Source organism: Staurois parvus, unplaced genomic scaffold (genome assembly GCF_062004578.1).
Source record: "Staurois parvus isolate SC_StPar_1 unplaced genomic scaffold, SC_StPar_1.0 ptg000949l, whole genome shotgun sequence".
Classification (NCBI taxonomy): Eukaryota; Metazoa; Chordata; class Amphibia; order Anura; family Ranidae; genus Staurois; species Staurois parvus.
Genome location: NW_028318745.1, coordinates 317589 through 331739, shown reverse-complemented (window position 1 = coordinate 331739; position 14151 = coordinate 317589). Strand labels below are relative to the sequence as shown.

Genomic DNA, 14151 nt, shown 5'->3' with positions numbered 1-14151 from the left:
GAAGCTCTGGAGATGTCCTGGAGACGAGCATACGTGATTTTCTGCTATAGGGTGGCGGGAAAGCGGTTAAAGTAGACCTGCAACTATATACCTCCTAAAAAGTGCCGGTTGACTGGCTGCTACATGTATCCTCCAGCTTGAGGGATTTATCAATAAGAGACTCGGAATAAATGTGCGACTCGGAAGAGTCAACTCAGTAACCTCGTTCTAGAGATTCAGCGTCCTGAATCAGAGGATTGGAAATAACAGCCAGGCAAATAACATCTCGCAGAAGTGGCCACTGGCTGCCTCCAGGTCTGGCTCAGGAAAGGTTTCCTTTAGGTTGCCCTTTCGGTACAGGACATCTGTTATCGGGAAGGCAGGACAGACTAGCTCTCATCTGCTATATATAGAATCTGAAAATGAATATTTTGACACCAGTCCAATATCACAGTCATAGTATCAGCGGGGGGCGGTATGATCTGCAGCTCGAAGGGCGCATTGAAGCATAAATCTGACTAATGTGCAGGTCCTGAGCAATGCGATGGTATTTGTAATGGTCTGGTTTTTATGGACATGAAAAGATCACCATATGGAGCACAGGTGCCATCACAGTGGAAATGTTGGCTGCCAGGGGAGCCCATTCACACTTGTGCGACTTGTCATGCAACTTTAGGGTCCAAAGCCATATGACAAGTTGCACCCCATGTTTCCCAATGATTACCATTCATATCTGTGCAACGTCAAGTCACAGCGACTTGAAAGTAGTTCCTGCAGTACTTTGGTCTGACTTTCATGAGACTTGAGGGCCATAGACTTCAATGTAAACCCTCCAAAGTTGCATGAAAACCACACCTGAATGTTATACATGTGACCAGAGGCGGACTGACTATTTGGAAACTCGGGCAGTGCCCAAGGGCCCGGGGTCAGTAGGGGGCCCCTGAGATGCCCCTGGTACCTTTTTCATAGGCTTTTTTGAGTTTGGGCAAGGACACAGGGGCCCCATGAACCCCTATTGCCCAAGGGCCCCATGAGTTGTCAGTCCGCTCCTGCATGTGACTCGTGTACCACTTTGTACAGCACTCATCAAAGTTGCGCCAAAGTTGCAAAGTCGCACTGTAAAGTCACAATGAAAATCGCACAAGTGTGAATGGAGCCTAAATGTGGTTATACCACATTGGGATAAATCATTCTTGGTCTGGACTACATTCACAGTAGATAATGGAGTTCAGTGTTGCAGACGTGCTGATGTGACTTGACTTGAATTGACTTGAATGGAAAAATGTGCTTTAAAAAATAACCAAAAGTACAACATGCAAAATCGTATCTCATAGACTTTCATGCAAAAACGCCCCCTAGTGACTTCAATGCAAAATCGCGTCTCATAGACTTTCATGCAAAGCCACATCCCTGTTGACTTCAGTGCAAGAAAGGCCCCTAGTGACTTCAATGTAAAATCACATTCTCATAGACTTTCATGCAAAGTCCAGTCCCTATTGACATTAATGCAAGAATGCCCCCCAGTGACTTCAATGCAAAATCACACCTCATAGACTTTCATACAAAAACGCCCCAAGTGACTTCAATGCAAAATTGCATCTCATAGACTTTCATACAGAGTCAAGTCCTTCTTGACTTCCATGCAAGAACGCCCCATAGTGACTTCAATGCAAAATCATATCTCATAAACTTTAATGCAAAAACACCCTCTAGTGACTTAAATGCAAAATCGCATCTCATAGACTTTCATGCAAAGTCAAGTCCCTATTGACTTTAATGCAAAAACGCCCCCTAGTGACTTTACTGCAAAATCACGTCTCATAGACTTTAATGCAAAAACACCCCCTAGTGACTTAAATGCAAAATCGTGTCTCATAGACTTTCATGCAAAGTCAAGTCCCTATTTACTTTAATGCAAAAACGCCCCCTAGTGACTGCAATGCAAAATTGAATCTCATAGACTTTCATGCAAAGTCGCATCCCTATTGACTTCCGTGCAAGAACGCTCCCTAGTGACTTCAATGCAAAATCACATCTCATAGACTTTCATGGAAAAACGCCCCCTAGTGACTTCAATACAAAATTGCATCTCATAGACTTTCATGCAAAGTCAAGTCCCTATTGACTTTAATGCAAAAACGCCCCCTAGTGACTGTAATGCAAAATGCCCTCTCTTAGACTTTCATGCAAAGTCATGTCCCTATCGACTTTCATGCAAGAATGCCCCCTAGTGACTGTAATGCAAAATGCTCTCTCTTAGACTTTCATGCAAAGTCATGTCCCTATCGACTTTCATGCAAGAATGCCCCCTAGTGACTTCAATGCAAAATCACATCTCAGACTTTCATGCAAAGTCGCATCCCTATTGACCTCAATGCAAGAATGCCCACTAGCGGCCTCAATGCAAAACCACGTCTCATAGACTTTCATGCTAAACCGCCTCCTTTTTACTTCAATGCAAAATAGTGTCTCTTAGACTGTCACGCAAAGTCAAGTCCCTATTGACTTTAATGCAAAAAGGGCCCCTAGTGACTGCAATGCAAATTCACATCTCATAGACTTTCATGCAAAGTCGCGTCCCCATTGACTTCCATGCAAAATTGTCAGCCACATTCATTTAATAAAAAAAAAAATTAAAAACTGTCTGTTTCGTTTTCAGTTTTCGGCCAAGTGCATCCTGAATTTTCCGTTGCGGTTTCGGCACCAGAATTTTCATTTCAGTGCACCATTATACCCCTCCCTCACTCTCTCCAATATAAAAAGCAATGTTTTAGTTTTACTTTATCAGACCAAAGTAAGTCTCCATACTAGCACATAATGACATAAATATGAAGGGGGGGCCCAATGAAAAAAAAATGTAGAACAGGGGCGGACTGACAACTCATGGGGCCCCTGGGTATTAGGGGATCATGGGGCCCCTGTGTCCTCGCCCACACTCAAAGCACACCCAAAAAAGCCTACAAAAGGTACCAGGGGCATTTCATGGGGTCCCCTACAGACCCGGGCCCTCGGGCACTGCCCGAGTTTCCAAATGGTCAGTCCACCCCTGATGTAGAATTCAAAGAACTATTTTTAATGGGCTTACACAAAACCAACAAATGGCCATCTGGGAAGACTGGAGGAGTATTGAGGCGTCTCGCGTTTCATACATGACAAACATTTACCCTGATATCCATGCCGGTCACTGCTGATATGATCCGGCAGCTCAATTATTATGAGTATCTTCACACCCACTAACACAACTCAGCAGCCGAGTGAGCCGAGCTTAAAATACACCTTGGTTTAAAAAGCTCCATCCAGCTTGGTGCCAACAGGAACGTTCTCTTACATATACTCGGGAAGTCCAAGCATGGCTGGCCAGAGCCTGACCCAGCGGGCATGGAGGGTCGCCATTTAACCCTTCTTGGCTCAGTGTGATAGTAACTGGAGACTAAACTTTATTAGTCCTGATTTTGTTTCTACAAATGCCCTCCCAGCAGCGGAAGGTAGGTTCATGTGAACTTGTAAGCAGGGGCGGACTGACCAATTGGAAACTTGGGCACTGCCCGAGGGTCCGGGGTCAGTAGGGGGCCCCATGAAATGCCCCTGGTACCTTTTTCATAGGCTTTTTTGAGTTTGGGCAAGGACACAGGGGCCCCATGATCCCCTATTGCCCAGGGGACCACTGGGTGTAGGCATGATTGCGCATGTAGTAATTTTGTTACATTTTTGCTTTTAGGTTGTATAAGTGACCCGGACACAATCCGCTGGAATCCCCGGAAGCCATCCTATAACATGGAGAACTCAGATGACCAAACAGAGGTGGTCCTATTGGCTACTGGGTCATATAACCCAATCACTATAATGCACCTGAGGATTCTCAAAGAGGCACGGGACTATCTTCACTTTACAGGTACCCCAAAACCTTCCCATTACCACCCAGGACTCCCATGTGGCAAGATACAGTTGCAAGAAAAAGTATGTGAACCCCTTGGGATTACGTGGAGTTTTGCATGAATTGGGCATAAAATGTGCTCTGAACATCATCTAAGTCACAACAATAGAAGAACACAGTCTGCTGAACATAATACTACACAAACATTAGATGTTGCCATGGTTTAATTGCACATAACATGTAAACATTCACAGTGCAGGGAGGAAAAAGTATGTGAGGCCCTAGCTTAATGACTTCTCCCAGAGCTAATTGGAGCCAGGAGTGAGCCAACCTTGACTCCAATCAGTGTGATGATATTGGATGTGTTGCTGACAGCTGTCCTGCCCTTAAAAAACACACACCTGTTTTGGGTTTACTGGTTTCAAGAAGCACTGTCTGATGTGAACCATGCCTCGCAGAAAAGAGCTCTCAGAAGACCTACGATCAATAATTGTTGACTTGCATGAAGCTGGAAAGGGTGATTTAGTTTGATTTTGGAGCAGGGGCGGACTGACAACTCATGGGGCCCCCGGGCAATAGGGGATCATGGGGCCCCTGTGTCCTTTCCCATTGCCCATTTAAACCCGTCTCATTGCAATTGTGTACTGGTATATTTTTTTAAATGTCAACATTTTAATTTATTCATTGACCTGCGGTGACAGTACACAGCTCAGGTGAGCTTCAGTCCATTGCAGAACACTGCTTCCTGCTCCATAGCCAAAATAGGAAGTGAGGGAAATCCCTGGTTGTTACCAGAACTAGTGTCCCCATTGGAAGGTTTCCCCTCCAATCCTGTTCTGTGACCACTCAAAATGTGGGGTTTTCTTTGACTTTCACCTTCAGTGACAACAATTACCAGGACAAATAGAGAGGATGAATCACCCTAAGAGGGACACAGACAGCAATACAAACCTGACAGGGGTGCTACTCCCTCTCCACCAGGGGTGGAATGACAACTCATGGGGCCCCCAGGCGATAGGGGATCATGGGGCCCCTGTGTCCTTGCCCAAACTCAAAAAAGCCTATGAAAAAGGTACCAGGGGCATCTCACGGGGCCCCCTACTGACCCCGGGCCCTCGGGCAGTGGCCGAATTTCCAAATGGTCAGTCCGCCCCTGTTTTGGAGTATTTGGAGCCTGACTGCTTCTGATTGGCAGCCCTGCTAAATGCTATTTCAGTCTTCAGTGATAATGCCTAGTGAAGCTGTGTCTAAATTGCAGTATCCCCTAAATAAAATCTACATCCAGAAGTATACCCAATAGCATAAATAAACACCTTCACCCTAAAGGTGTATCAATCTGTGAATAATCATATGCTACCTATACCATAAGTAAATCCCCAAATCATAAAGAATTTATGAATAAATAAAACAAAAAATTATAAAGTATCAAAAAAGTGTCCAAATACAAATCAGTGTAAAAAACATTAAATTGTTTCCTTCAAAAATTATTAGAGTCACTCAGTGGTAATTCCAAAAATCCTGGTGTTGAAACCTTCCAAATGGCTCCCACGAACAAAGTAAACCTCAAAAGAAAAGAAAATTTAAGTACACTCTATAAAAACCAAAAACCACACATGATCACTGACAGTGAAAAAAGTGAATTGATGTGTCAACCGTGACAGTGTATCAATCAAGTACAAAAAAAAGCATCCAGCAGCAAGTGTCAATATCTGTGCAAACTTCTATTGTGTAAGGAGTGAATACCCTTACCGACAGGGGCGGACTGACCATTTGGAAACTCGGGCACTGCCCGAGGGCCCGGGGTCAGTAGGGGGCCCCGAGATGCCCCTGGTACCTTTTTCATAGGCTTTTTTGAGTTTGGGCAAGGACACAGGGGCCCCATGATCCCCTATGGCCCGAGGGCCCCATGAGTTGTCAGTCCGCCCCTGCTTACCAAATAAACTTAATAATCACACCTTTAGAACCATCGGGATAACATACAATTCCAAAGAATGTACTCCACCGAGGAGATCTTTTCAGGATATCATCACAGCCTTATGGATAAATTTCCCGATGTCATCTGGATAAAGCAAACCTGCATACTCCTTTATCCTTCTACTACCAAGCTACCTCTCACTGAATGGAAGAGAACATCTGAAGGAGCTGAGTCATGACCCAGTAGCCATGTGAAACTAAACCAGGGAGATGGCTTTATCCAACTCATAAAGTGGGTATCTTATGGTCTCTACTGTTAGGCAAGAGGTATACTTTTACGATTAGAGGCCCATTTGCAGCAACCTGGTCCACCTGCGTTGCGTTAGAGTCAACAGCCTCCTATTTGATTCAGTATCTAGAGCAGGAGTCTCCAAACTTTCTAAACAAAGGGCCAGTTCACTGTCCTTCAAACTTTAGGAAGGCCGGACTGTGACCAATGGGAGCAGAACATGGTATTAGGGGGAAATAGTTTTCCATTATTGGTATCAATGGGAGGAATAGTGCCTTATCATAGGTGTGAGTGGGAGGAATAGTGCCCCATCAATGGTGTCTGTGGGAGGAATAGTGCCCCATCATTGGTATCAGTGGAAGGAATAGTGCCCCATCATTGGTATCAGTGGAAGGAATAGTGTCCCATCATTGGTATCAGTGGGAGGAATAGTGCCCCATCAATGGTGCCTGTGGGAGGAATAGTGCCCCATCATTGGTATCAGTGGGAGGAATAGTGCCCCATCATTGGTGTCAGTGAGAGGAATAGTGCCCCATCATTGGTATCAGTGGAAGGAATAGTGTCCCATCATTGGTGTCAGTGGGAGGAATAGTGCCCCATCATTGGTATCAGTGGAAGGAATAGTGCCCCATCATAGGTGTGAGTGGGAGGAATAGTGCCCCATCATTGGTGTGAATGGAAGGAATAGTGCCCCCTCATTGGTAACAGTGTGAGGAATAGTGCCCCATCATTGGTGTCAGTGGGAGGAATAGTGCCCCATCATTGGTGTCAGTGGGAGGAATAGTGCCCCATCATTGGTGTCAGTGGGAGGAATAGTGCCCCATCATTGGTGTGAATGGAAGGAATAGTGCCCCATCATTGGTATTAGTGGGAGGAATAGTGCCCCCTCATTGGTGTCAGTGGGAGGAATAGTGCCCCCTCATTGGTGTCAGTGGGAGGAATAGTGCCCCCTCATTGGTATCAGTGGGAGGAATAGTGTCCCATCATTTGTATCAGTAGGAGGAATAGTGCCCCCTCATTTGTATCAGTGGGAGGAATAGTGGCCCCTCATTGGTATTAGTGGGAGGAATAGTGCCCCCTCATTGGTATCAGTGGGAGGAATAGTGCCCCATCATTTGTATCAGTAGGAGGAATAGTGCCCCATCATTGGTTTGAGTGGGAGAAATAGTGCCCCATCATTGGTGTCAGTGGGAGGACTAGTGACCCATCATAGGTGTGAGTGGGAGGAATAGTGCCCCATTATTGATGTCTGTGGGAGGACAGTGGGGGTAATAGGGACCAGATAAAAGCAGGCAGAGGGCCAGATCCAGTCCCAGGGCTGTAGTTTGGAGACCACTGATCTAGAGCATATTGTTATGGGTACTTATATATGCTGTCAATTTACGCAGCGTTTTACATATATATTGTACATTAACATCAGTCCCTAACCCTCAAGGGGCGTACAGTCTAAGGTCCCTAACTCACATATCCATAACAGGACCAACTCAGACAGGAACCAATTAACCTACCAGCATGTCTTTGGAGTGTGGGAGGAAACCAGAGGAAACCCATGCAGGCACAGGAAGAACATACAATCTCCAGGCAGTTGGTGCCGTGGTTGGGATTTGAACCAACAACCCGAGTACTGCCAGGCAGAATTGCTAACCACTTAGCCACTGTGCTGCCTATATATCCAATAAGATCCATCACAGTTGCCCTTTGTCAGACAGGAACCAATTAACCTACCAGCATGTCTTTGGAGTGTGGGAGGAAACTGGAGTACCTGCAGGAAACCCATGCAGTCATGGGAAGAATATGCAAACTCCAGTCAGGTGGTGCCGTGGTTGGGATTCAAACCAACAACCCTAGTGCTGCCAGGTGGAAGTGCTAACCATTTAGCCACTGTGCTGCCCCTATACCCAACAAGATCCATCACAGTTGCCCTTTGTCCACATACTTATACATATTATTCAGGCAAATAGATCGAACATCTCTATTCAAGACACATCATTTGGAGGTGTCACCCACAAATGAAATCTTTTCACAGACAACATGCTGCTATACGTATCAAATCTTTCACCTCTTATGCCTGGTGCACACAATGAGAAATTCGGACAAAAAAAAAAAACACATCCAGAGCAATCATCCGATAATCTATTTGTTAGTACATGGCTTTAAAAAACCGATCACAACAGTTCATGTGAAAATATCTGAAGAGACAAGCATGAGAAATGTTCTCATAAGATGACAAAACAAACAATTTTCATGTAATTAGTATAGTATTTGCAGGAAAAAAAAAAGAGTGACCAAGATCAGAAATGAATGATTACATGACAATACAATACATGCAGGGGCGGATTGACAACTCATGGGGCCCATGGGCAATAGGGGATCATGGGACCCCTGTGTCCTTGCCCAAACTCAAAAAAGCCTATGAAAAAGGTACCAGGGGCATCTCATGGGGCCCCCTACTGAGCCCGGGCTCTCGGGCAGTGCCCGAGTTTCCAAATGGTCAGACCACCCCTGAATACATGACATCACTTCCAAAGTTGTATTCTTTCTTACGAGAACTTTTGTAACTTTAGTAACCGATTGATTTTCAATATGAGACTTGTCTGCAAAAAAAAAACAACAGACCATCATTTGTCCGATATTCTCATTGTGTGTACTAGGCATTAGAAAATGTGAGCAATTTGGTCATTGTAGAAAATTTCAGGTCAGAGCCGCCAAATGGGAATGTTTAAACATCACTCTTTCATCTTCTGAACAATCTCTCCTACAGGACTCTTCCTTTTCACGTTGACTCTCATCACTATTGGAAGGATATTTTCAATCTACAGTATGTAACCAAATTAGGGGTACAACCAGAGACAGGGCTTCCACTAGGCGAACTAGGCCGCCGCCTAGGGCGCACTGCCACCTAGTAGTGCCTGGGCGCGGCGCAGGCCGGCAATCTCTCTGTGGGGGATGCCGCCACATCATGAATGTTCCTTCAGCTGAGAGGAGGGGCAGCAGAGGGGAGGAAGAAAGGACAGAGAAAGATGCCAGGTGTCTAGGGCCAGTGTAGCAGCTGAACAATCGCTCCTTCCAGTGTTCCTCTCAGACTCAGTCACCGGCTGGAAGCTGGCTGGCAGCTGCTGATTACTGTGGAATTCCAGCCCTCCTCTTCCCATTCATCAGCAGAGGTGGAGCTGAGCCTGCGGAGGAAGGTAATGTCTGACTCTGATGTCTTGTGTCTGTGTGAGTGTGACCCGGCTGGCCGGACATCCATCACATGTGCAATGTGTCAATGAGTGATGACATCATCACGATCCCACAACCTGCTCTTCTAGTGCCTTCTGATCTGTGTCGGTGGTGGTGTGTTGTGTCGGATCTGTCACTGTGTGGGTTCGCTCAGTTCAGGTGCCTGCTGTCAGAGCATTTTATCCCCCTCCATTGCCTGGGGAATTCCAGCCTTGGATCTGTCTGAGTGTGGATCCATCATCCTCCACTCACTGCAACTGTCACCCTGCCACTGCCAGCCACAGATACAGGCCGTCCGTGACACTGATTTAGTCTTTAATATTGGTGCTGATGGCATCCTATGGCACTTATTTTTGCAAATTAAAAGAAATGTAGCAGTTTCATGTTTTGTTGATTTAATATTATCTACGGTTTAAATTTATTTAGTTATTCTTTTTTTTGGTCTTGCCTAGGGTGCAAAATAGTCTAGCACTGGCCCTGGGTACAATATGACTGGAGACTCTAGTGAGAGCTCTACTCTCCATACTCCCAGGGACCTTGAGGTAGCGAAGAAAGGTCTCTTACGTTTCCTCCTCTCTGCAGGTAGCGCATTGAACCCCAGACACTGGAGATAGACCATTAATCCACATGTCAGGGAGTAAGTCAATGAACTTACTTGTATCAGGAGAATTACAAAAATCACCTGCCCTTTTACATGATCGTTGCCAAAATTTTATTGCAACATGTTGTACCTGGATGGAATTCTTTAACACCTCCCATCTCCAATCGTTTCTTTGACCCAATTTCTTGGTATCGTGGTACTAGTGTTGGTACCTTGTGGCTCAACTGGCCAGACTCCCCACCTTCCTTTCCCCCATCGTCTCTTCTACTGTCTTGTCCCTACCCCAATGTCTAGATACTGCAGCAAGGATAGTGCACCCCCAACCATATGTAGAATCATGATTGCCTGGTTCATTATTGTAACATCAGCCAACTTCATAGCGCATTGTTTCCTGTGTACCATGTATCTTGTAATGTACCTACCTCAGAAGTCTTCATGTAACCATTGGATGGAGGAGCCTGCCTCCTACTTATTTGCACTTTTTGTGTACTATGTTGAAAACTTTAATAAAACCTATTCTTGAAAAATCTTCCCAACAAGGGCACAGCCAGAAATTCCAAGAACCCAACAGATGTTCTAATTCCATCACATAACTATCTACTGACCAATATCATGGTTCCAAAGCTAAGGTCACCAGGAATACAAGGCTCCCAGGGATACTATGTTGTGAGTTGACGCTCAAATAGGGTAGATTGATGTATGGATGTTTTCTCATACTGTAGATCTACTGTAGCTGGTCATAAAGTGCGGTTCTCTATTAAAGAAAAACAAAAAATGGCGCTAGAATGGAGTCTGGCCATCCTCCTAACTTTTGGTTTTCACCATATATTAGATACTCTATTTTTAGGTTTAGTTTGCAGCTTACTTTAAAAGAATTCCACCAGTAAAAAAAAGATGGGTGGGTGGGACAATATGGCACTGGCAGTCAAACTAAGGATGCCCAGGCATCAGCTGATTAAAGGTAGAGCCAGCCTTTGGAAACGCCTTTGGTCCCCTTGTCCCAGAAGCCTTTTAACACTCTAAATGTAAAAAATAAACAAAAATAACTCTCAAATTTGGTTCTGGCTTGGGACATCTGAATTAAAAAAAAATTACATCCACATCTAACACCTTCTAAATTCCAGCATCAACTCTAATAGCACTAATATAGCTAAGCACTGTGATAGTGTGATATTTGTGTAATCTGTTTACCCACTTCAGCTCACAGACCTGTACACCCCTATGGACTAGAGCAATCTTTATATTTCTGCTAGTTATTGATGTGAAGACGACTTTGTCATTACTTAAAGCGATCCCTGCATTCACTATATCTGGTCTCCCTGGACCCTGCATTCACTATATCTGGTCTCCCTGAACCCTGCATTCACTATATCTGGTCTCTCTGGACCCTGCATTCACTATATACGCTCTCCCCGGATCCTGCATTCACTATATCCGGTCTCCCTGGTCCCTGCATTCACTATATCCATTCTCCCTAGTCCCTGCATTCACTATATCCGGTCTCCCTGAACCCTGCATTCACTATATCCGCTCTCCCAGGACCCTGCATTCACTATATCCGCTCTCCCCGGACCCTGCATTCACTATATCCACTCTCCCCGGACCCTGCATTCACTATATCTGGTCTCCCCGGACCTTGCAATCACTATATCTGGTCTCCCCGAACCCTGCATTCACTATATCCGTTGTCCCCGGACCCTGCATTCACTATATCTGTTCTCCCCGGACCCTGCATTCACTATATCCACACTCCCTGTACCCTGCATTCACTATAATCGCTCTCCCTGCAACCTGCATTCACTATAATCGCTCTCCCCGCAACCTGCATTCACTATATCTGCTCTCCCCGGACCCTGCATTCACTATATCTGCTCTCCCCGGACCCTGCATTCACTATATCCGGTCTCCCCGAACCCTTCATTCACTATATCCGCTCTCCCCGGACCCTGCGTTCACTATATCCGCTCTCCCCGGAACCTGCATTCACTATATCCACTCTCCCCAGACCCTGCATTCACTATAATTGCTCTCCCCGCAACCTGCATTCACTATATCCGCTCTCCCCGGACCCTGCATTCACTATATCCGCTCTCCCCGGACCCTGCATTTACTATATCTGCTTTCCCCAGACCCTGCATTCACTATATCCGGTCTCCCCGAACCCTTCATTCACTATATCCGCTCTCCCCGGACCCTGCATTCACTATATCCACTCTCCCCGGACCCTGCATTCACTATATCCGCTCTCCCCGGACCCTGCGTTCACTATATCCGCTCTCCCCGGACCCTGCATTCACTATATCCACTCTCCCCGGACCCTGCATTCACTATATCCACTCTCCCCAGACCCTGCATTCACTATATCTGGTATCCCCGGACCATGCATTCACTATATCTGGTTTCCCCGAATCCTGCATTCACTATATCCGTTGTCCCTGGACCCTGCATTCACTATATCTGTTCTCCCCGGACCCTGCATTCACTATATCCACACTCCCTGTACCCTGCATTCACTATAATCGCTCTCCCCGGAACCTGCATTCACTATATCCGCTCTCCCTGGACCCTGCATTCACTATATCCGCTCTCCCCGGACCTTGCATTCACTATATCCGCTCTCCCCGGACCCTGCATTTACTATATCCGCTCTCCCCGGACCCTGCATTCACTATATCCGCTCTCCCCGGACCCTGCATTCACTATATCCGCTCTCCCCGGACCCTGCATTCACTATATCCGCTCTCCCCGGACCCTGCGTTCACTATATCCGCTCTCCCCGGACCTCTCATTCACTATATCCGGTCTCCCTGGATCCTGCATTCACTATATCCGCTCTCCCCGGACCCTTCATTCACTATATCTGGTCTCCTCGCACCCTTCATTCACTATATCTGGTCTCCCCGGACCCTGCATTCACTATATCTGGTCTCCCCACACCCTACATTCACTATATCTGGTCTCCCCGCACCCTGCATTCACTATATACCTTCATGCATTCTATGCACAAAGATAAAAAACCTGTGTGTAGCATCCCCTCCAGCCCCTCTCCCCCAATAGTCACCTAAGCCCGCTATCGATCCAGCGATGTGCACTGGAGTCTCGGCTATCCCAGGACTCCCTCTTCTCATTGGCTGAGACAGAAGTTGGAGCCCATGTTAATCACAGCCAGTGAGCCAATGAGAAGAGAGAGGAGGCAGGGCCGAGAATGTGTGAATGGGCTCCATGTGTGAATGGACACACATTGCCCCCATAGCAGGCTGCTTGGTGTGGGGGCACCCGACAGGAAGGAGGGGCCAGGAGAGCCTGCGAGGGACCCAAGAAGAGGAGGATCTGGGCTGCTCTGTGCAAAACCACTTAACACAACAGGTAAGTATAGACACATTTGTTATTTTTTTCTTAAAAAAAAAAACCTTTAGAATCACTTTAACCCCTCCCAGCCGGCACCTTCCAGTCCTTTTAAGAGGTTTCAGAAGCCGGGCGCGGTTTTAGGGTCATGTGATTACGGCAGTCCCATGATCAGAAAAGGTCCCAATCGCAAGGGGAGATCGGGACCTTTCTGTGAGACACCGACATATATGCTGGGAGCGTGCCGGTTGCACACTCTCAATACCTATGTGTTTTCAAATGGTACGCAAATATGCGGCCGCTCGGCGTCAAGGCCCAGCCGCCGAGAGGCCGCATATTTGCGCACTGTCAGCGTCAAGGGGTTAATATTATTCAGGATTTATATAGTGCCAACAGTTTGCTGAAGAAAAGAGTGTTTAAAAGGGTCCTGCACTTGAGAGCTTATTATTTTGAATTTATTCATTCATTAATGGTGTTTTGTTTGTGTTCTTACTATATATTATTATCCAATTATATTAATTGCGGCGGTGGGAGGAGAAATTCCCAGTAGGTTCTGCTTTTAGCATAAATTCTCTGAACATTCGGTGTTCTCATTATATAGATGCGGGCTAAGGAAGTGCATGGCGTCAGCTTTCAAGATATAGAATGTCATAGCACAATACCAATAATAATAATAATAATAATACTAATAATAATAATACCAATAATAATAATAATAATGATGATGATGGAATAAAGTATTGTTATTATAGCCTACAAACCCTTCCCTCGAGCTCCTTTCTGTAGTGTTTATTATCTTTTTGTCATGTCTCTAGAATAATACACAACTATTTTATCAAATGCTAAGGTATGTTGCTTATTTTTTTTTTATTGCTTTTTAAATTAGCTTTTTATAACAACGTGGTTTGTTGCTCGTATTTTTTTTTT

The 14151-nt window shown here is 45.7% G+C and overlaps 1 protein-coding gene across 1 annotated transcript in view; it reads left to right on the top strand.

The window, feature by feature from the left end:
- Positions 1-3290: 3290 nt before the first annotated feature.
- Positions 3291-14151, top strand: part of LOC149441765 (nicotinamide/nicotinic acid mononucleotide adenylyltransferase 1-like) — a 51027-nt gene continuing 40166 nt past the window's right edge. The window contains exons 1-2 of the mRNA XM_089656910.1: positions 3291-3464; positions 3698-3871. Coding sequence (XP_089513036.1) covers positions 3754-3871 — 118 coding nt within the window. The 5' untranslated portion in view covers positions 3291-3464; positions 3698-3753. The remainder of the gene's footprint in view (positions 3465-3697; positions 3872-14151) is intronic.